The sequence below is a fragment of the Cucumis sativus genome, chromosome 1 (genome assembly GCF_000004075.3).
Source record: "Cucumis sativus cultivar 9930 chromosome 1, Cucumber_9930_V3, whole genome shotgun sequence".
In the NCBI taxonomy this organism is placed as follows: domain Eukaryota; kingdom Viridiplantae; phylum Streptophyta; class Magnoliopsida; order Cucurbitales; family Cucurbitaceae; genus Cucumis; species Cucumis sativus.
In genome coordinates, this window is record NC_026655.2 from 4,295,029 (window position 1) to 4,318,092 (window position 23,064).

At 35.4% G+C, this 23,064-nt stretch overlaps 4 protein-coding genes and 1 non-coding gene across 6 annotated transcripts; 4 read left to right on the top strand and 1 right to left on the bottom strand.

The window, feature by feature from the left end:
- Positions 1 to 203: 203 nt before the first annotated feature.
- LOC101214463 (cysteine-rich receptor-like protein kinase 10) lies at positions 204 to 4,746 on the bottom strand. 2 transcript variants are annotated; one of them, XM_011652252.2, is made up of 6 exons: positions 4,101 to 4,746; positions 1,498 to 1,708; positions 1,293 to 1,346; positions 1,109 to 1,178; positions 858 to 1,008; positions 204 to 721 (listed from the first exon to the last, which is right to left on the bottom strand). In XM_011652252.2, the coding sequence occupies exons 1-6, from the start codon at positions 4,302 to 4,304 to the stop codon at positions 350 to 352; spliced, it is 1,062 nt and encodes a 353-aa protein (XP_011650554.1). In that variant the 5' UTR covers positions 4,305 to 4,746; the 3' UTR covers positions 204 to 349. The 2 variants fall into 2 exon arrangements, with proteins under 2 accessions (XP_011650554.1, XP_004137479.1); XM_004137431.3 differs by having other exon boundaries at positions 1,109 to 1,346; positions 4,101 to 4,745.
- A 190-nt stretch (positions 4,747 to 4,936) lies between these two features.
- Positions 4,937 to 11,769, top strand: LOC101214704 (AMSH-like ubiquitin thioesterase 1). The gene is made up of 14 exons (XM_004137432.3): positions 4,937 to 5,290; positions 5,872 to 5,936; positions 6,321 to 6,396; positions 6,474 to 6,653; positions 6,775 to 6,842; positions 7,301 to 7,406; positions 7,474 to 7,520; positions 7,762 to 8,086; positions 8,335 to 8,424; positions 8,534 to 8,596; positions 8,709 to 8,783; positions 9,920 to 9,982; positions 11,017 to 11,069; positions 11,185 to 11,769. Exons 1-14 carry the CDS (start codon positions 5,177 to 5,179, stop codon positions 11,357 to 11,359), a joined length of 1,500 nt encoding a protein of 499 aa, XP_004137480.1. The 5' UTR covers positions 4,937 to 5,176; the 3' UTR covers positions 11,360 to 11,769.
- Positions 11,770 to 14,870: 3,101 nt separating this feature from the next.
- Positions 14,871 to 16,514, top strand: LOC105434796 (putative protein TPRXL). Its single transcript, XM_011652260.2, has one exon. The coding sequence runs from the start codon at positions 15,517 to 15,519 to the stop codon at positions 16,255 to 16,257; it is 741 nt and encodes a 246-aa protein (XP_011650562.2). The 5' UTR covers positions 14,871 to 15,516; the 3' UTR covers positions 16,258 to 16,514.
- A 2,710-nt stretch (positions 16,515 to 19,224) lies between these two features.
- TRNAM-CAU lies at positions 19,225 to 19,296 on the top strand. The gene has a single exon. It is a non-coding gene; the product is annotated as a tRNA-Met (tRNA).
- A 48-nt stretch (positions 19,297 to 19,344) lies between these two features.
- Positions 19,345 to 22,909, top strand: LOC101214944 (AP-3 complex subunit delta). The gene has a single exon (XM_004137433.3). It carries the CDS (start codon positions 19,697 to 19,699, stop codon positions 22,628 to 22,630), a length of 2,934 nt encoding a protein of 977 aa, XP_004137481.1. The 5' UTR covers positions 19,345 to 19,696; the 3' UTR covers positions 22,631 to 22,909.
- Positions 22,910 to 23,064: the final 155 nt, after the last annotated feature.

Below are 23,064 nucleotides of genomic sequence, written 5' to 3' on the forward strand. Positions count from 1 at the left end.
AGAACATCAGGTGATTGATGGTGGAATAAAAAATTACACACTTGGTAGTTGTAGTTGGACTAGAATTTTTCTATAGTGTTTAAAATTTAAGTGTGCCGATAAGAAACTAATATGTTATGAATCAAACTTGAAGGTTGAGGGTATTTGTCAGAAGGTTGAGGTTATTTGTTTGACAAGGAAATTTAAAGTTATTGGAGCCGAGGAAACAATCAACAATTTTTATTTGTTATTAGTAGCGAACTAAGATTAAATCCATTAAAAAAGAAGAGAGAAAATTGGATGTATCCTTCATTATTTATTTAGAATGAAAAGAATTGAAGTAACCTAAAGCAATATCAAATTTCTAGTATCACCTGCCTTCATCAAAAGAAGAAACGGACATGGAATTCCTTGAATAATCTTCCATCAAACTATTACTAGTAGAAGCTTTGGTAACCCCACTATGTGTACTAGTATTCGTCTTGGTGAAAGCCAAAGTAGAGGTAGTTGTTCGATGACGTGGTGCTCGACCATGAATTCCAGGCTTTCCAGGTCGTGGCAACGTGAATGAATCACTAGAAAGCATGAGATGAGTGGTACTCATATCAGGCCTATCTGAAACCTTTGCTTGACAACATAACAAGCCCAACTGTATGCACATAGCTGCCTCATCTACATTGTATTTTGTGAGGCTTTGATCCACTAATTCTAAAACCCTTCCTTCTTGGTAAAGCAACCATGCCTGTTGAAGACATATTTGTTTAGGTACTTCACCTATTTTATAAAGAGAACCTTAAAAGCATTCTACACAATTCTCTTTTTCATTCTCAAACACATTTCAATAATGGAAGGGTTCACAATCATCCACAATAACTTACGTATCCCAAGAGGTCGACTTGTTGTGCGCCAAGTCGAATGTCATGATTTTTTCTTCCACTAACAATCTCCAACACCAAGATGCCAAAACTGAATATGTCACTCTTTACAGATAAATATCCATGAATTGCGTACTCGGGAGCCATATAGCCACTGCATTAAGCGAAAAATGCATTTATTAAGCATAAGGATAAGTTAGCTCAATTTAGGAGTCAAATATTGTTTGCAAGAGTCATCAAGTAAAACTACTTACTGAGTACCAGCGATCTTAAATGTATTCAAGTGTGTATCTTCTCCAGGAAAAAGTCGTGCTAGTCCAAAATCTGAGATTTTCGGATTCAATTTCTCATCTAATAATATGTTACTAGCTTTGATATCCCTATGTATAATTCTTGAAGGAGCCTCTTCATGCAAGTAGAGAAGACCTCTCACAATACCTGTAATTATATGGAACCGTGTTGTCCAATCCAGGGATGGAGACTTCTTTTTATCTGTCCATGTTGTCAATATAATTATCATTTACTGCCATACATTTGCAAGAATAAATTCCCATTATCCCCAACCAACTGCAACAAGATACATGTAAATTTCAACATAACAATTAGAAGAATTTCACGAATCCCCCTGGAGTGAGGTCCTTACCAAAAATAAAGTAATCAAGACTTCTGTTTGGCAGGTATTCATATACAAGCATCTTTTCAGGTCCTTCCACACAACAGCCCAATAAAATGACCAAATTTCTGTGCTGAATTCTCAGTAGAAGTTTCACTTCATTACTAAATTGCTTCACTCCTTGTCTTGAATCTATCGACAGCTTCTTGACTGCTACTTGTTGGCCATTTGGCATCAAACCCTGTACATTTAGCAATTCTACCAACATTAGATCAACCGCCCTACACTCTTCTTCAAACACAAATAGAGGAAAGACGAAATAGTGATCTGGAAATCGAAAAGAATCAAAACCAGTGAACAGAAGGCCAGCTTGTAAGTTAATTATTTCCCCAACACTATAAGGCGTTCAGGTCATAATCACTGAGAATCGTTATAGAAAACTTTTAGGTCGTACTATGCAGTGGTCAACTAGTCATCATCTGGGCACTCACTCGGAAATATTAATGGCTAAGTCTATCTATCTTGTGCTCCTGATTTTAAAGGATTCTCACATGCAATATAACCCAATATGTCTTTGTTCATTGGGATAATAAACAGGCCTATGTGATTGGTAAGTCAGAAAACTTGAGGACTATTACAAATCCACGTGGGTGGTAAATCCTGAGAGGTCATGAAAGGAGATTCAGCAGTATACCTCCTAAAGAAAGAAAATATCAGAGCCAACCAAGTAATATCACGTCAAATTAGAATCATGTTAATATTTTAGCAACTTTTTTCTACTTAAAATGCGATACAGGACATACCCCTCTAGTTATTTTGGCTCATGAGAGAGCCGTGTAGATGAAAGTTTGTATACTTTCTCTAACATTTGTATTTATGGAAATACATGAACGATCTTCTTTGACAGGCTTAAATATTATTTAAAAGACATAAAAAAGTAAACAAGGACAAAAGATGGGGAACACAAAATTTTATTTCATACATATAAAAAAAAAAATCCCATCATGCAGTCATCGACTTCCATATAATAGTCCGGATAATTCAAATATAGAAGAGTTACTTGTGGAGAACCTTGGCAACTTGTAGAGCTTCGATGTAAATGATAATTACCTTTCTTTAACATAGCACGAAATCTTCTTAGCTATCCATTTCTTTAGGTACAATTTCAAGCGACTTTCTTCTAAAATATATACTGAATTCACTTGAATGGATTTTTTTATTCAATCAAGAAGCAATTAAATAATGGGTCGAAACAGGTAGCACCGAACTAGAAATAAAAAAATTTCCATTGAAACCTACACTGTTCTTAAGTATTAGAGTCTTTCCCTACACTGTTCTTAAGTATTAGAGTCTTTCATTTGTCTTTGTTCAATTTTAATAAAATAATGATTGGTGTAAAGAACATCTTTCTGATCCTGTTTTCAAGTAGGATGTTATAAATAACTATTTTGAGTGTTCTGTATGAGTGTGTATTGTGCACTTGAAATCACTCATCACAAAAATATAAGAAGGATTATAGATATTAGTAAATTATAAAACATGCCATGGTGCCTCAACACGTATATAAACCTTTGCCTAGATTACAAACTTTATATCTAGACTACAAACCTTTGCCTCAACATGCCAAAGTTTATATCTAGACTACGAACCAACTTTTTAGCTCTGTAGTCTAGATACAGAGAAAGGCCTGTCGACCTTTTTGCCTCAACACGAGCAGACCCATGATCAGAGAATGAAAACATAAATATACGACAGCCAAAGTATAAACCAGAACATTGAAAAATTCGTTGAGATCCGAAAAATGTCATTCTTCAACCTTTTCTCTTTAATTAAAAAAAGACTTTAACCTTCGTAAATCAGTATAATCAAACCTATAAGATGGTATTTGGAGTGTATTCCAATAATTTGTGAAGTTCGGGGAGTTTTGTGCTCTTGGCCCATGGTGCAATCTTTGAAAGCTTGTGTTTGGGATATAAAGCTTAAGATCAAAAATAGAAAAGGATATAAAAATGAAGTATTCCATAAATGTTCAAACTTCATTGGTGCTTTTTTTTTCTTATGGAAGTTGAGGCGTTAAACACCAACAAAAAAATAGTTGGTGCACCAAATGATCGGTGAATGTAATCTTACAACCAGCGCTATTATAATATTATATAAGTAATCTCTATCATGAAAATAAATATATATGAAATGGTCTAAAAATTGATAAGTCAACCAGTCAATGCCATGGTGACAAATGGCAACAACTGTGATATTCGAAGGTTCAAGTAATTTATTATTGGCAATTGACACGGAACTGTTCCGAAACCCTAAGGAAAAGAAGAAGAAAAGAAAAGGAAAACTTCCAAGCGGGCAGAATTTTCATCAATGGGTTTCATCGACCTCAAAAATCATAATCTAGGTTATTTAACACTTCAGAAACAGTTAAATGAACAGAACAGATAGCTCGAGTTGCGACGCGACCAATCAACACTTTTGTATCATAATCATCCAAGTAGAATCACAGTTCAGAAGCAGAGAAGCTATATTCAATCAGAGCCGAAAATGAGAAAAAATAGAACAAATATATTAAACATTCCAAATTCCCAAAAACAACGCCTTAAATTCATTACTCCAGAACAAATAAATCGTACCTTGTAGACGGGCCCAAACCCTCCATTGCCGAGCTTATTCACCTCAGAAAAGAAATTAGTAGCAATTTGCAAAGTATTCAGTTCAAAGAAGATGTCAGTGGACACATCTTCATCATCCGCTTCGTCGGCACCAGCAGAATTAGCAGGTTTAAGTTTTTTCTGCAAGCAGAGGCAGAGAGAAGACAAAAGCCCCATAGACAGCATTCAAACAACGCCGCCAGCAAGACCGTAGGTGAATTGCGCCGATGAGGTCGTGGTGACGGCAGAACAAGAGATCGGCGAATGAGAAGATGGTACGGATTTGAACTTTCTTAGAGCCACCGGAAAACAGAGTTTTGAATTAATGTCTTGACGCCTTAAATGTGAATACCTCAGAAGTCCCGCTTAAACTATTTTATATATATAGAGTCAAATCACACGTTATCAATAAATGACTTTGTTGAGTCGAATCACCATCGTTTCTTCATCGTTTCTTTTCTTCTTCTTCTTCCATTTTTACTTTTCTCTTTTCTTCTCTGTTGATCATACCATTCCATGATCGTTTTAGTTTCTCTGAACATTCTCATTTGATGCTTCTCATAGCCATACATCATAAAAACTGATTTTCTTCGATGGAAATGTAGTTTTGTTTTTCTCTTTGTTGGAAGAAAAGTGATTAGCTTCGTTGACAAAGATAATAGTAAATAAAATAAAAAGGTTTTACTTTTATAGTCCTTCGTAATTTGTGAAATTACATAAAAAGGGCGGGAGATAAAGGTGCCATTTTCCCACAACTTACCAAAAAGCGTGTCATTCTTCCAAACTTGGAGGCAAAGGATTTCACGTTTTAAATTTCCAAAATTACCTTCACAAGAAAACCAAAATGACTTTCTTGCCCTCTACGACGAATTGCGTTTTTCTATTCTACTCCGCCAAGCCTGACGCCCGAATCCACCATTGAAGAGCCCACAAGTCTTTGCTGTGAAGCTTACTGGTCGGAGTAACGATCTAGGTTTTCAGATCACGGAAAATGGTTGTATCAATTTCGGAAGGGAAGCGAAGGTGAGAGACAACAGTTCTCTTCAGAGGGTATCAGAATGAGACCTTCTTCGGATAGAATCAACATCGCCGCCAGTACCCGGCGGGTCGTTGTTGACAATCGATTTCCTCTTCGTTATTACTATCGTGTCGCCGATAATGTTTTGAAACAGGTGATTTCGCCTCTTGAATTTCGCTTTCTATTTTGCTCACCGATGTAAAATTGAGATTGTTTTGACGAGCGTTTTAAAATTGAGGGGTTTTTTTTTACAATTTTTTTCCATTTCTAAATATTAATCTTTTTTGGGGATTCGATCTTGTTGTTTGTCCTTGTGGACTGCAGCTGCATTTAGTCCAGAAATGGAACGAGGCTGTTTGAAATCTTTTTGCGAAATATTTCTTGATTGATTAAAGAAGTGCCTTGGGGGCAGTCAATAGACTGCTATTTATTACATATAACAATATTCTCTGGAGTCATAAAACAATGAATCATGTAGCAATTTTATGATTATGTTGGACGAGTTGCTAAGCAGCTTCAAGTTAGGTGTGCAAAGTTTGTAACTTTTGATTTGAAAAAAAAGCCGGTTTCGGATAAGTTAAAAAAGGGAATTTAGCTAAGTGGAGGTGGTTTGTTTTAAACTGTATGTCGTTACTGAATCAAGTATGAAAATCTGTCGCATGTTTAACTTCACGGTCTTGTTTTTTTGTCCAATTAATATTTAATTCTCCGCCTATCACTATTTTTACATTTCAGGCTGACATCTTTCGAGCAGAGAAGAACATAATCGATCTTTATGTCATGTTAATGAGATTTTCAAGGTAAAAATCTAAAAAATCTAGAAGTAATGTCACCCAGTTCTCAAGCAACTTTGATGTTTAATTGACATTTTCGTCTTCTGTATTGTATTTGGTGTTATGATTATCCACCATGTTACACTTTGTTTGTAACTAGCTACTAAGTTATTGTGTAATCTGCTATCAGTTTGCAAGAACCTGATCTACTCTTCTGTTCAAGAAATGAAAGTTGGTTTCTCTCCTCCATTTGTTGTTTCCTTGTTTGCTTGCCAGTTTGTAGTTTGTATGCCACACATGGAAAGTTAAAGAAGCAGGATTTCTTTAACTTCCTTTCCAATTAGATTATTGTTGGTCTTTCATTCAGTATTAAGAATAACCCTACATACATTTGGTTTTTTCATGCATCAGTTTGGTCACTGAGACGATACCTCGTCATTTGGAGTATGGGACAACTCCAAAATTCCAAAAAAATCATTTTAGAAAGGTAAATGCTGCCTTTGGTTGTAATTATGGGCACTGCATTCGTGTTGTCCATTACATCAACTTAGTTTGTTTATGCAGAAGCTATTAGATGCTTTGAGCGAGCTTGAAGAGTTGAAGCCAGCAGTGCAAAGAAAGGTGGATGAAATAAATGGGAAACAAAAATATCAAGTTAACGGGCGGGGTAATCAGCAACAAAATGGTTCATTGGAATGGCATTCTGGTGGAAAGCAATATCTTCCTAATAATGGCATGGCTAAGGTATAATCGTGTTAGAATTTGACCATTGTTCTTTATGATAACATCGTGAAGTAATACTGTCATTTATGCTCCATTAGAAAATAAAAGAATTTTTGTTTGTAATTGCTGTATCCTCTGACAGGCTGGTAGATCACCTGCTCGAGAAATTGCTCGTCAAGGTTCAGGACCTCAACAATTTTCATATTCCAGGTCCATGGATGACAAGTTCTGCAGTTTGTGCATGTCTAGATGTTAATTTTTTATCTAATGCTTTATGCTTCCATTTATGACAGTTTTTTTTCCAGCACAATTCCCTTTTAGGCTTTCACTTGGTGTACATTGCCCTTTTGTTTTTTTAGCTTAAAGGACTTTATAGTCCTATGGGGAAACTTTTTCTAATTTCCTTGGGATTGGGTTGCCTTTTTCTGTAATTTCTTCACATCAAAGAAATTGTCTCTAATCCAAAAAAGTTTCTAATTCTTCTACTGGGTACCAAATAAGCTTACAATAGATATCACCCTTTTTAATGCCGCAAGTATTGCAGAAATGTTAATGTGTTTTTTTAATTATATATTAAGTTCATTGTCCTAATCTTGTTAAAGAACATGGTTGATCTTGATGTGATGTGACTCTTTATTTCCTCATTCCACATGTTTGTATCGTTGTAGACCTATTCATATTCCACTCCCGAAGGAGGAAACATTATCCCGTCATTCTATCTTGGGTCCCAATGGGCTTCGTGGCCAGTGGCAACCACCTACCATTGATAAAGGGGTATTTACATACTATACCCTTTTTCTAGGTTTCCTCAGAAGTATACTGATAGATCTTATCAATGTAGGTCCAATATCCACGTATTTTGGATGTGTCTCCCGTTGACATTCCAAGGTTTGTCTTTAGTTACCTTTAACTACATTGAATCTTATTATGTGTTCAAGTCATCACCCAGCAGGCTGTAGGTCTGTATACACAATCAAGTTCTTACAGTTTCTAGTCCTACCTCCATGCTTCTGATTTCCAAAAACTTTATTGTCATGGTATTTTTGTTTCATACCCGAAAGGAGTTTACATTTACCTCTATTTTATTTTTGTACATAACATCTTTTTTCTCGATGTTCTATATAAACAGCTTACAACAATCAATAGACAAACTTACAATAGAAAAAGATCTTGGAAACTTGGAAAAAAAAGGATCTGATATAGAATCAATCTGCACCCAGAATAATGATCACGAGAATAATGCCACGGAAACAGATTCCTTGATCTCGTTTGAAAATGTTGAGATGCCTGCCCCTATTGAAATTGTGCGGCAGCCTTCTCCTCCACCTGTACTTGCTGAAGTACAGGATCTGATACCTGCAGTGTCACCTCAAGTTTCGGAGGTAGAATGTGCAAGAGACACTTCATTGTCGGATGGTTTTGTTCATCCTGAACCTTCTATGCAGTTGCATATTGTGAGTTACTGATCCTTGTTTTTGGTTTATTTTCTATGCCTTGTGCTTTTTAGTTATTTCTGGAGTAGTTGGCAAATTATGAAAAAGAGAATCAGCTGTAAAGATAGCAAGTCATATATGTAATGTTTTCAATTATGTATATATGAGATAAAATTATTTTTTATGCTTAATGTTTGGAATATTTAGGGGTTATTTTGTCTGGATGGAGGTGTTAGATTGGTGTTTCATCCTTACAATTTTTTTTTCAGTCAACCACGATGATGGAGAGTTTCATGAGGCTAGCCAAGTCAAATACTGCCAAGAATTTAGAAACCTGTGGTGTTCTTGCCGGTTCACTTGTATGTTTTGCTGTTTCTATCACCTGCACCATTTACAAATTTTTGCATTACTGGCTTTTTATTTGCTACTCTAGATCAACGTTCCAACTAAATATCCTCTTTTTTGCAGAAAAACAGAAAATTTTACATCACTGCATTAATTGTACCAAAGCAGGAGTCAACACCAAATACTGTATGTCTGTGGTTTTTGTTCATTCAACTCAACAATGTTTCATTTACATTTTTTTTCATCTAATGAGTATAAACTGTTTAAACTATTGACCATCTAATCATCCAATCATCAGTGTCAGGCAACAAATGAAGAAGAGATATTTGACGTGCAGGATAAGCGGTCTCTATTCCCACTTGGGTGGATTCATGTAAAAATTCTGGTTCCTTACCGTAGTTGATTGTCTTATTATTCTACTTGAGATTGTTTTATTAGCATGTTTTTTAGTTCTCAGTTTAAAGTACTTTTTCTGATCTCATCGATGATTGGAATTCATTTTCAAGTTCAAGTCTTCAGATTTATTTCCTTTCAAGCATGATACATTTTAAAAATAGACTGTGAACCATGACCACAAGTGTTGTAAAAACATCATTTCTTTCCATCTTACCGGCTTCTAGTTTTAAAATACAATTTAATGTAAAAATTTTTGCAATGTAATATCTCTCACTAGTCACTAGTTACCACAGAGGTCTTGAGTTCTATTATCAATATGCAATGGATAATAGTAGCTTGTGCTAGGTATTTATTGTTAGTCTACTATATTAGTTTTTGAGTTATGCACTAGTATTCATTAAAAACACCTCAACTGTACTGGTTACGATATCAAGGAGAATAGTTGTGACTGTGTGGACCAGTTGACATTTCTTAAAAAAATCATTATTGTTCTTGTTGTTATATTCACGTATATCTTTGATAGAAATAAGTAATGATGATAATTAGACAACGGAAGATAAGGTAAACCAACCTCCCACCTAGCCAGAGATCACAAGGTTCAATAAAAAAATTGTTCAACATTTGATCATAGGAGTGTTATGTTATTGAAACAAAATTTGGCATGGGTTTCTTATAAAAATAATGGTACTAAAACAAAATTTATTTAACTCTGCAAGAAAATTATCTCCACCCCTTGAAATTCTTCTTGAATAAAACCTCCAAAGAAATGCCTCGATAACATTACTCTACTCCATAGAGACTGCTTTCTCTGATTGATTTTCTATGGAAGTTTGAGATAGAAAACCAAGATTCCTTTTTGATCTCAATCGCCTCCCTCTTGAAAGTTGATGATGCTTAATACCAAAAGGGGCAGAAAGCCGATGAATGTTCAATTGACTGTTCTTACATGGATGACTATTTGTTTCTGACATGTATACTGTTTTTCAATGCTAATGCCATTAATCTGTTTTCAATGCCTTGATATTTGATCATATATGCTGTGCGTGAATTATGAATTTATTGGGCTTAAGGCGATTTATATCTTATTTCATTGTTCCTGTTGTGTTACGTCAGACACATCCTACACAGTCATGCTTCATGTCGTCCGTTGATGTCCACACACATTACTCATATCAGGTATCTCGTTTTCTTCCAAGACATAGTTAACTTGTTGGATATTTGATCAACTATACTTCCCTCTCGCATGAATTATCAGTATAGTAGTTTGTAAGAGTGGGCCTCCGTTTTGTAACCCTTTGGTCCTATGGTGGTTCCTCGTCTTCCCTCTTTTGTATGGCGTCATTTTCTTCAACGTATGCTCTTTGTTTCTTTCTTTTTTTTTAAAAGGAAAAAAAAAAAAAAAAAGAACGTAAGAAAAATGAAAAAGAAAAAAGCTCCACAGTTGATTGAAAAAAGCCCTACAATTAATTGTTCGTAGGGTAGGATAATTTCGGAAAGATTCATTTGCCATTTGGCAGCCTTCATTTTTTTGGTATGTAAAAATCCTTTAATTTTAAGTTATCCTTCTTTTAAATCCTTCCTATAATAAGACTATAAGAGATGAAGGCAGATAGAAAGTAAAGTTATTTCTCTCTCTTTTACTTGTACTTTTCGTTTTTGATTCCTTGGTGATTTGAGGGACGTTAGTTTTGCTTAAATGAGATATATATTACCAATTGTGATAGTTCAGAGCTTACTTCTATTGGCAAAAGAAAAACCTTTATATCTTTAAGGAACGGCAATGAAATGCACTCCTTTGATTATATATGTGTATATAAACGATCTTTTCCATGATTTTGAAATGAATTAATACCCATTTACTTAAAAAATCTATGTAAACAATCTCCTTCCCTCTGGCGAGGGGAAAAAGGGAAGAGGGGCAGGTTGGGATACTCCCAAGTTAAATCAAACGGTGGAGTGAGGGGTGGGATCATTGAATCTCCCTCTCGTTTTATTTGTGTGTGTGAGACAGGAGAGAACTTGGCGTGGATTGGGGAAAAAAAAAAAATTGCATATGCAAAGTCACGGGAAACTTAAAAGAGTGAGGAGTGAGGACATTTTGATTTTTGCAAACGCTTGGATGTTTCGGTGCAAGTATTACTAAATCATCTGAAATTATACATTTTTTTATGCTGTTGCTTTGGAAGCTAATGTAGATTCACCATCTCCAGGTAATGTTGCCTGAAGCTGTTGCAATTGTAATGGCTCCCAAGGACAGTGCAAGGTATGATCCTAAATCAAAATCCTTGCCTGGTTTGCTTTGCTTGGATTCCATTAATCCTTCTCTTGGAAATTCTTTAACATCGTCTTTCTAATAATGTTCTCCCTGACATGAACAGAACCCATGGTATTTTCCGGTTGACAACTCCCGGCGGCATGTCAGTGATTCGGCAATGCCAACAACGTGGCTTTCACTCACATGGTCAGCCTCCTGATGGCGGACCCATTTACAAAACCTGTACAGATATATACATGGACCCCAATTTGAAATTTGATGTCATTGATCTTCGATGATCACAACCATTGAATCTCGAACCAGTATTTTTGTGGCATTCAATCAAACACTCCTAATTGTTCGTACAGATCTAAAGTTCCATCAATAGAGGCAAGCTTCTTTAATTTTGTTCATACGTACACTTCACCTCCAGTGGCAACGATGTTCAGTCTTCTTTTAGCTTGAGCTTTTGCGCACCAAGTAATTTCTCGATACTAAAAGTAAAGAGATCACATTGAAACAAACACGTTAGTAAAGAGATCTCACTAAAACAAACACGTCCAAACGAGTGTTTCTTGTACAAACATGCTTGCATTGTATAAGCAAGGAATTCTATACCTTACAAAATGGCTTCAGGATCCAATATTGAGAAAATTACTCTTGTTAATAGATTACAAATGATGAATGGATGTTTCGGTTTGTTTTGATACGTGAATACTAAGTTTTTTTTTTTTCCTATTTTTGTCTTCTTTTTTAACATACTTGCATTCTGAGGACAGGCAATTTTTTTTTCCATATTTGAATTGTGAAATTCTTATACAATCTTTTGAAAGATCAATGAAACAGTAAATAGTTTTGAGTATTGGAAGATCCAACTTTATTTCTAATGGAGAATGAAAAAGCAGAGATGGTGAAAAGATGAATAGCAGGAAAAGCTGGGAGTAAAGTTGGATCTACAATTAACACAGCAGGGGAGCTGGGAGAAATGTGGAAAATCTCTTTAAACCTCATTTTTGAGTTACCACATTATAGTTAAAAAAAAAAAAAAACTAGTCCGTCCATAATTAAAAGGAAGAAAGAAGAAAGTTGATTCAAATTTTTGGTTCATTTATAATTAAAAAGAAAAAAGTTGGGGCATTTTTAGGTAGTAACATTCACACATTCAATATTCTCAATTCAACCATTAATTTTGAATCAACTAATTTTAAATATTGTTTTTAGTACTTAAAAGTTCTAAATCGACATAACACACGTCTTTTGAAAATTGCAACTACAATTTAATTTTCAAATCATTGATCAAACTTGAGGAAGAAACAGTATATAGTAATTTGATGAGATGGACTAAATGCAACTTGGGATATATCTAACTATTTTTCTGGTACAACTCTTTCCTTCCACGTTTAAACAGACATTACATGTCAGAAATGGTACTCTACCAACATGGTTTGTATGATTCAATAATGAAATCAAGACATTGATAGGGAACTTTCTTGAGAGGGGTCTCCTATTGTAAGTTCAACCACCAAAACAACACACTTCCAACACACCTGTTAAGGTTCAATCACAATCACAGAGTATTTTAATGCTTCTTCAAAAAAATTGTTTCTGTTCTTCATGTTCGTTCATGTCCACTGCATCATTGTTTTCTAAACCCATCTCTACAACTTGACAACACAAGATGAGGAGATTGGTGCTGGCTGATGGGTTACAATGTTGCAGCTAAGGACTTTTTTGTCATTTACCTCTTCCTCTTCCTTGCCCCTCTTGGTCCCCCTCAACCAAGATTGGTCAAATGGCAAGTTGCAAGGATTATACCCTACTTCCCATCATTCTCCAACTCACACAAGCCATCTTATTTGTTACTTAAAAACCAATTTCCATGCCACCGTTTGTGCAACCTAAGAAGTACGAACACTTTAGTTTGACTCGTGTCGAACATTGAACACCCCCGACGCTGGTTGGACACGTATAAGACACATGTTAGTGTATATATATTATATTAGAAATGTATATTTAGATAAACGTGTTCTAGCCATATCGTTTCCTAGACTTTTAAAAAACGTCGCGTTGTATCCATATCTCGTAAAGAACTCTTCTTGTGTATCTGTGAATAGCCAGTATTGGAGAGCTTTTTGACATGGAAATGAAAAGATTTGTATGCTTTAGGAAAAAGGAAACAGAAAAGAAAAGGGGAAAAAAGAGAAAGTTGGCTTGACTTAAAGCATTCTCCATTTTTATCATGTTCTCTTGTTGTAGCTTTTGTCTCAACTAAGCATATTCTAGTGGAGACTGAAATATAGTAAAAGAAATAATAAAAAATGGCAAAACCCAACCTTTGAAAATGTGTATATAACTGGAAATTCAATAGATCTTGTTAAGATCATTGACATATTTTCTTTATTTACTGCTTGTTCAGACATTGCCCAATATCAAAAAAGTATTACAGTTTTGAATAAATCATTTGGGACAGCTTCCTTCTGAGCTAACTACAGCTAAAGCACCTAAAAGTCAACCTAAAAAAGATCAGCAGTTAACTTCTACCTCAATTAAACTATAACTATGTAAGATTAACATTTAAGCTAAAATATGAAAAAAGTTTATAAACAGGAGATAAGTCATTTTTAGTTTAAACTAAGATGTAACAAACAAAATAATTTTTCTCATTTGATAGGTTATCTTTACACCCTTTACTAGTTGGACTGTCATTTTCTAACACGTCTATAGTTTTGTAATTACTCTCGTCCTTTTCGCTTAACTTTTTGAGTCATTCAAAATTTAACATGGTAATAGAGTGAATGGTTTAGAAGATTCTACGTTTTGGAGTCAATAATGAGATGATTTTACGGTATCCAAAAGTAAGATTCAAAACAAAAACATAAGAGCCTTATAGACTAAACTAAAATAATGCTATCAAATTAGTTATATTTAGAGGCTCTTCTCATCAATCAAACAATACAATAGCTAAGAAATGTAGCAGCAAGTTTAAGTACCAAATCCCACAACTGCTCTTCTCTTCTTCTTCCAAAATTATTAGCCTTATGAAGTTTCTTCCTTAAAGTTTACATTTTTGATCTAAGAAGGAATGTTCAACTCTTTGAAAAGGCCACATTCTATAGAAGTTGGTGGAAAGAGGTGGTTTGTTACATCTAAAAATAGTAGTTTGCTGCATTAAATAGGACCAATAATCCACTAGTTTTACAAGTAATCTTAATCTATATATTTATCTATGACCAATGTAATAATTTTGTATTAGAAATATAGATGCATTATGATTTTCTTTTTCTTTTTGCTCCACTATGAGAGAAATTGGCTTGGAGTTGTTGACAAGTTTTTCTTTACTGATTCAACAGGGTGATTTCTTTCTACCTTTGATAATGGAAAAAACAATAATAATAATGTTGAAACAATCCCACCTAATGTTTACAAATTCAGCCATATAAAAAAAAAAATTAGTTCATCATAAAATTGTTAAAATCACTCCTAAATATCCTTTTGAAAATGTTTTTAATAATTTGAAATCACTTTTATTATGTTTTAGAAGTGTAAAACTTGTGTTTTGGACACTTCAAATGTGACAAAAGTGATTTGCAAATTGAGTTGATTATTATTTCTTGTATATGCAAATCTTAAAAATGTCTTAATTAAACTTTCAAAATTTCCTTTGGGTGATGTAATTTCTGTGTTGAAAATAATGAAAACAAAAGACTTTTTCTATGCTTTGGATTATTACTGTCTAAGTACAATTGGCAAAGTCTATAATTTTGGTCTCTAATTCAATATAAAAACCTCTACCAATTTCCATTTACTTTACCATCACTTTCAAATCCTTGAATCCATTTCCCTTCTTTCTTACTCTTCAAAATAATCCTATCATTTTCTTTTTGCATCTTCTCACATGGGTTCTTCTTTTTTTTCTTCCTTTTCTTCTCTTTGATGCCATATCTTGAAGCTAATTCCTTACCCTTTCTCTATCTCTAGGTTTGATATGAAGTTATGGGGATCCATTTTTTCATCTACTTTTGTCAGTTTGAACCTTCAAGGTTGTACAAAACAACAAAACTTCCCTTATATTCTTGACTAATTTGAGCATTATTTGTCTCACTTTTGAGTTCCCTCTTTTCACTGACAAATAGCAGATTCCATCTCCATTTACTATGAAGAGTTATTAGAACATTGAAGCCCCTAATTCTTGGGCTTTTTGGAACTCCATTTTTTTCTCCCCCTTGAAACATGTGAAAGACAGATCTTTCTTTGTTTTTGTTCCTTTTCTTGTCTTCTATAGGCCTTGAAACTAATTCCCCATTATTTTATTTATCCCCATCACTTTTTCTTGACTTTCTTAAAGTATTCCTCACCTATTTTCCCTTTTTCTCACCCTCCTCCTTAAGACCTCTATCTTTTCCTCCTCTTACAAAAGTTTCAAACTTGGAAACCGGGGTGGTCGAGAGCTAACACCATGTGCTCGGAAATATCCTCACCCAGAATATCATTCTCGCATAATCTTATATGTGAGAGTAGATCGCCGATGGATCAGTACGTCGAGTACAGGCGGCGAGACGTGTCGTTGTTGGATTCGATAGACTTTGAGTTCAACATCAGCATTGAACATGAATCTTCCTGTGCAGATGAGATTTTTAGCAATGGAATCATTCTTCCTATCAAAATTCAGTCTCACAAACAATCTCATCCTTCACTTCCTCCTCTTCCTCCTTCCATAGAACATTCAAAGAAAATCACATTGGTGACTTCATCATCATCATCTTCTTCTTCTTCTTCTTCTTCTTCTTCAGATCATCAGTTAGAACAGAGAGTTTCAGAGTCCAAATCCTTTTGGGGATTCAAAAGAAGTACGAGTCTCAACAACTTTGAAACTAAAACACTATCTCTTTGCCCAATTCCACTTCTATCAAGAAGCAACTCAACTGGGTCAGTTTCAAATTCAAAATCCAAAAAGTTTAAAGATTCACAAAAGCAAAATTCTCAGAAACAGAACTCATCATCAATGAGAAAGTCGTCGCCGTCACCACCGTCTTCGTTAAATCAATATCCAACAATTCTAAAGCCTCAAATGTGCAAGAATCCAGGTGGGGTTTATGGAACTTATCATTATATTGGTCCTGTGTTGAACGTTCCTCCAAAGTTTTTTGGTTTTGGTTCACTTCTTGGATGTGGGAAAGAAAAAAAGAGTAAGAAATGAATTTTGTTCATCATTTTGGTTTGTATTTTTTCTTTTCTTGATCAGTTTAAAATCAGCACCTACCTTTGCTAATGTGTAATGGGTTTGTTCTAAGGTTCTTAAGCTGATTTCTATGGTGAATTTTTGTGAAAAATATATTATTAAAGGTAAAAAAAACTAATGTAATTTAGATATAGTTGTTGTGTACTTATACTTTATACATTTTTAATTCTTCATTTAGTACATATATGACAACAAAAATCTCCTACTTTCATGTTTGTGTCTAATGTTGTCTAATATTTTAAAATTTGATGTTTATCTAATCACTATGGACTTTTTATTATTTTTATTGAGTGTTGGACGTTTGGAATTGTGATTATCACTTTAATATTATGTTTTACTACTAGTTTTAGTTTGATGACTTTATTTATACCAAAATCTGTAAAAATCTATCAATGGTAAAAATCTATCATTCATAGATCATATTGTAAATATTAGATTTGCCTATATTTATAATTTTTTAAAAAATGTTGCTTTGTTCTTAATTATTACTCCTAAAATTGCCACAAATTATAATTACTCTTTCTCTATCAAATTAGGTGAAGAATGAATTCAAAATTTTAAAATAATAAAATTTACAAAATATTTATAAGAAAACTTTTTAAATTTTATCAATTATAGTTGCTAAAGTGATACAAGTCTATCAAGGTAAAGATCAGTGATAGCATTTTTTCTTTTATTTTGTTTAAAAATATTATTTAATTCAAGTTCCTATTCCAAATATAAATGATGATTTTTCAAATATAAACGATTCTTTTCTAAATATAAACCATAAAATCTTTCAAATATAAACTAACAACAAAAAATGAAAAAAAAAATAGATTTGACTGATAAAAAAAATAGCTATAATAATTTCTTTGTATCAAAAAAATAGTATGAGACGGTGTTATATTTTATAAAAGATCTCATTTAATACACGTGAAAATAGAATATTAAATAACTCTTATTAAAAAAATGAAGCAACCAATGGAGTTCAACCAACTATACAACATTTGTATTGAATGAATAATTGAGAGTTACTCAATCACTAATAAAACATTATAAGAATAATGTTTACATTATAAGATTTTGGGTTTGAAGAAAAAGGTTGAATGCAAATATATATATATTTTTTAAAAATTGAAAATGTAATTCAAAGAAATATTAATTTGGTTTAAATGGATTTTCAGAAAAAAAAAACCAATAATTATTTGGTTTTGCTTCAAATCCTTTCCATGGAATTGCTTTCGCAGTAAACCCTTCTTCTTTGCATTTGGTTTTGCTTAAGCTTCTTCTTTCCATGGACGGCCATGTCTACGATCCCTTCGATTCACTCGCAAAACTTTGCCTCATTTCCCACTCCCAAGAGGATATATTACGTCACTGCTCTTTCGCCGGCGCCCCTAACTCCCTTGATGCCTCTCGTTTTCCGCCCTCCCAATTCCTTCACCCTTACCCCACTCCTGTTTCCACGGCTTCTCCTCCGGAAAGTTTGGAACAAAGAGAACAACTCATCTCTCCTGATGCCTGCCAGCCTCCACCGGAACAGTCTGGTGGACGCCGGCCCGTGGTTGTTGATGATCCTTCTGTTCAAGATGCCGCCGCGGCGGTTGGAGGTGGATGTGTGAGCAATGTTCCTACTGGAGTCGATTTGGGGAAAAATGATGAACTAGGGTTTCTCGAAGTTCAATCCACTCGACAGACTGATGGAATTGAGATTATCGGTGTTCGTAGAAGCAAGGTTTCGGAGTCTGGTACTGATGGAGAAGCTGAATCGGCATCAAAGAGGTTGAAGCTCTCGAATGAAGCTTTGGGCAAAGACTCTTCTGTACCTTTTGTCGGTCTACTGATCGAGAAATCGGTACCAGTCGGTGAAGAATCCGGCAAAATTGATGATGGAAAGGTCTCCAATGGGGAAGAAACTCACTGTAACAAGAACAAGCAAAACTTGACAGAGAAGAAAGTCGAAAATTCCCAGCCTGAAGTACCGGGCGAGTACGACGGAGTGATGAATCGCGATGCAGGGAGGGAGACTCTGATATCAATATTGAATGGATTGATTTCGAAGGAGAAAAATGATGATGCAACCTCATCTGGTGAATCTGGGAGTGGCAATTCCATCATTATGGAAATCTTGAAGATTTTGTCACAAGTAGAAAGAAGTGATGAAGACGAGAAATTAGCAGACATGAATCTTATTGAAGTGGCAATGAGCCGTGGAATGACATTTCCTCGGCCGTGTTGGTGGCCGGAGGAGTATGGTTCCAACGGCTTGGAGAAGAAAAAGTGAAGGTAAAATTATTAAGATGAAGAACTTATTTTGGGAATGAAATTTTCTAAGATGAAGAAATGTATAGTTAGTTCTTGAAATGGTTGAATGTTTTGTAGCATCAAATCAATGCGTTTTTTAGATGCTCTGAATGGTGAATTTAGGGTGTTTGTGTTTTGTGAAGACTGACTGACTGACTTTGAATGTAAATGATTTTGAATCCTTCCATTTCATTGGTGTTCTCATGGGTTTGTGTTCTTCTTCATCCCTATACTTTATGTTAATGCATTATTGTGCTGATTGTTTAAACAGGAAATGGTTTGAAATTTGTCGAACTCAGTATGAATCACAATCACACATCATCGATTGGTATATTTGGTGTATTTTCTTGTATCTTCTTAGTTTATAAAAATTGAGTCTTTTCTTTCAACCCGAATTAATTAAGCAATTTCAGTTTAAACTCTCATTGAACACTTGTCAACAATGGAAAATGTGATGAATATTTGAGCGATTTTCTAAAATTTTGATACCCAATTAGGTTAACTAAGAGCCAATATTTTGAATTATCTTCTAAGTTTTAAATCTAAACCATAACTTGTCCTCAAGAAATTATGAGATGTTGAATTGAATAACAAAAGTATTAGATTCAAATAATATTGAAGGTTAGAATGTATCAACAAATCAGAGTGGCGCAGCGGAAGCGTGGTGGGCCCATAACCCACAGGTCCCAGGATCGAAACCTGGCTCTGATATCTAGAGTGGCTTCCGTGGTCTTTTCTTTTTTGTTCTTCGAAGTTCATTTCGAGTTGCATTCAAGCCCATTTCAGTATTAGAGCGAAGCCCACATACCAAATCGTCGTCTTCGTGAATCAATCGAGCTCCAAAATCCAAATCCAGATCATGGTCTCTTCCCATTTTCACAATTTTATTACACAAAGCTTCTAATTTTTTTTTTTTTTGTTTTGTTTAATTCTTCAATCTCGTCCCTCGAAATCTCTGTTTCCTGTTGCATCAATCGAGCTCCACCGAATGGAACTGATTTAATTGATTTCTCCGATCTCTCGTTCTTTCTTCAACCATGAAATTCTAGCCCGAATTCCCATCTGGGTATTGGCTACACAGACATTAGAGTGACTAGTTTCGTCTCTATCAATGGCGGGTTCATCTCTCATGGACACTCTCTTCCAGCGAACTCTTGATGACCTTATCAAAGGCCTTCGCCTTCAACTTATTGGCGAGTCTGCTTTTATCTCCAAGGCCATGGATGAGATTCGTCGCGAGATCAAATCTACGGACCCTCAAACTAAGTCCACCGCTCTGCAAAAGCTCTCCTATCTCAGTTCCCTTCACGGCATCGATATGAACTGGGCTGCTTTCCACGTCGTTGAGGTTATGTCATCTTCTCGTTTCGCTCAAAAGAAGATCGGGTATCACGCTGCGTCCCAATCGTTTCACGAAGCCACCCCAGTTCTTCTCCTCATTACCAACCAGCTCCGGAAGGATTTAACTAGTACCAATGAATTTGAGGTTAGTCTTGCTCTTGATTGTTTGTCGAAATTTGCAACTGTTGATCTTGCTAGGGACTTGACACCTGAGATTTTTACATTGTTGTCGAGTACTAAGGTGTTTGTTAGAAAGAAGGCAATTGGTGTGGTTTTGAGGGTTTTTGGGAAATACCCAGATGCTGTTAGGGTGTGTTTTAAGCGTTTGGTTGAGAATTTAGAGAGTTCAGATCCCCGGATTTTGTCTGCAGTTGTTGGGGTCTTTTGCGAGCTTGCTTCTCAGGACCCTAGATCTTATCTTCCATTGGCACCTGAATTTTATAGGATTTTGGCTGATAGCAAGAATAATTGGGTGCTGATTAAGGTCTTGAAGATATTTAAAAATCTTGCTCCATTGGAGCCTAGATTGGCAAGGAAAATTGTTGAACCTATAACTGAGCATATGAGAAGAACAGGTGCTAAGTCATTGTTGTTCGAGTGTATTAGGACTGTGGTGACTAGCTTGTCTGATTTTGAAACAGCAGTTAGACTTGCTGTTGAGAAAACTCGAGAATTTTTGGTTGACGATGATCCGAATCTTAAGTATCTTGGATTGCATGCTCTTTCAATCCTTGTGCCAAAACACTCGTGGGCAGTTTTGGAGAATAAAGAGGTTGTAATCAAATCTCTAAGTGATGTGGACCCAAATGTTAAACTTGAATCCTTGCGGCTTGTGATGGCTATGGTTTCTGATAACAATGTAACTGAAATTTGCAGAGTTTTGGTGAACCTTGCGCTTAAATCTGATCCTGAGTTTTGTAATGAAATTCTTGGGTCCATATTAGCCACATGTGGTGAGAATGTGTATGAAATCATTATTGACTTCGACTGGTATGTGTCACTTCTTGGAGAAATGTCGAGGATCCCATATTGCCGAAAGGGGGAGGAAATTGAAAATCAGCTTGTAGATATTGGTATGAGGGTCAAGGATGCAAGGCCTACTCTTGTCATGGTTGGCCGTGATCTGCTAATTGATCCGGCATTACTTGGTAACCCTTTCATGGATAGGATACTATCAGCTGCTGCTTGGGTGTCAGGAGAATATGTGCAGTTTTCAGGCAAGCCATTCGAACTTCTAGAGGCATTATTACAGCCTCGCAGTAATCTTTTGCCACCATCAGTTAGAGCAGTTTATGTTCAGTCAGCATTTAAAGTAACGATTTTTTGTTTAAATTCTTACATTCAAGAGCAAAACATTGACTCCTCTTCCTATGTTGATACATTGGTAGAGAATGGTTCAGAATCTATCTCTGCCAGGGAATGCCAAGATGCTTCTGCTTTAGCATCATGTGATGCTTCTGATCAATTTGAACAGGTTGAAGTGTTCAACCCAAGGGGGTCTAATCAACCAACAAAAGTTACTTTTGCAGAAAATGACAGGGAGACATTGACTCGTGTCCAGACATGTACATCTGCATCGTTAGAGGATAATAGTTCATCTCTTGGATCGATAGTTGAGTTGTTGAATTTTATTCAGTTTTCTTTGGGCCCTTTAACGTGGAGCCATGATGTTGAATTGCTCGAGAGATCTAGAAACTTGCTCAATTTTATTGAACTAATTAGGAAACAGATTCCTGATGGCCTAAATGAAAAGGATGGGAGTGCAGAAATGGAACTTGCTGAAATCTCCAAAATAGTTGAACTGATTCTTGATGCCTTCTCGGATGACTTTGGCCCAATCTCAATAAATGCTCAAGAAAGGGTTCCAATTCCCGAAGGATTGATACTCAAGGAGAATCTTGATGATTTGAAAATGATATGTAGTGATATTGAGGTATCAGAAGGCTCCTATTCTTTTGGAAATTCTCTCTATGAGGAAAAAGTTGATTCATCTATATTATCCCAACAGATCCAGCAAGAGTCTGAATCATTAAATGCAACCACATCTCTTCTCTCCGAACACCGTAAGCGGCATGGAATGTATTATCTTCCATCAGATAAGACTGATGATGCCTCCAATGATTATCCACCAGCCAACGAACTCAAGGTACAAGATATTCTGGATGATGATGCTGCCCACCTTGTCAAGCTTGCAGAACGGTCTCTCGCATTGAAGAAAAAATCTACTTCAGCCAAGCCTAGGCCTGTGGTGGTGAGATTGGATGAAGGAGATGAATTGCCTGTTACAAGGAAGAAACCTCAGTTGAACGACGAACAGCTATCCGATGCAGTTCGCGATGTTCTTGTGGGTAGTGATGCGAGGCCTACTTCCTCGCAAACAAACCAATCTTCCAAACCTTCTGGCAGGAGAAAAGGAAAGGAGAAACAGAATGCTGATAATCTTTTGGAATCAAAAGAAAACTTGGGCAATGTCGAAGAGCAATCCTCCAACATGGTAGATACAAGTTTGAGAAGAACACATCGACATCATGAAAAAGATGCCAAACAAGAAAGTCCGGAAAAGAACAGTGAGAAAAAGGATCAAACTCATAAAAAAGGCAAACGAACAAGTAGTCAGCGGCATGGTAGACATAAAGCTAAACAAAGTGGGGATACTTCATTACCTGTGGCTTCACAGACAGTTATACCCGATTTCCTTTTATAGCTTGAAAAACCTGAATCAGATTTGCTGCAGAACATTCTGACGTAATGGCCAGTTTGATTTCCAAATTCTCATGTGCCATGGTTAGTTCTGCTGTGAAAATTTGTTGATTTTTTTGATGTACGTTTGGGGGTGCTTTTAGATTCATATGTTCCAGAATAGATGTCCATTTTAGAAACAGAGTTTCATATTTGGGATTGTCTGGTTTCTGGTATTGATATGAAGCATTTTTTCTTGAAAATTTGTGTATAATATATATTGTAGTGGTTGATCCAAATTTAAGTCAAGTATGGGCAATTTTGAGCTGGATAGATTTAGTTAATGGCAGACGTTGCTGGATAGATTTGAACTTCTTAAATATTAAAAGCAAAACATCACTCCTTAGAAACAAAGGTATTTATACTAAAAACATGTTAGTATTGTCTGTTTTGCCTTTT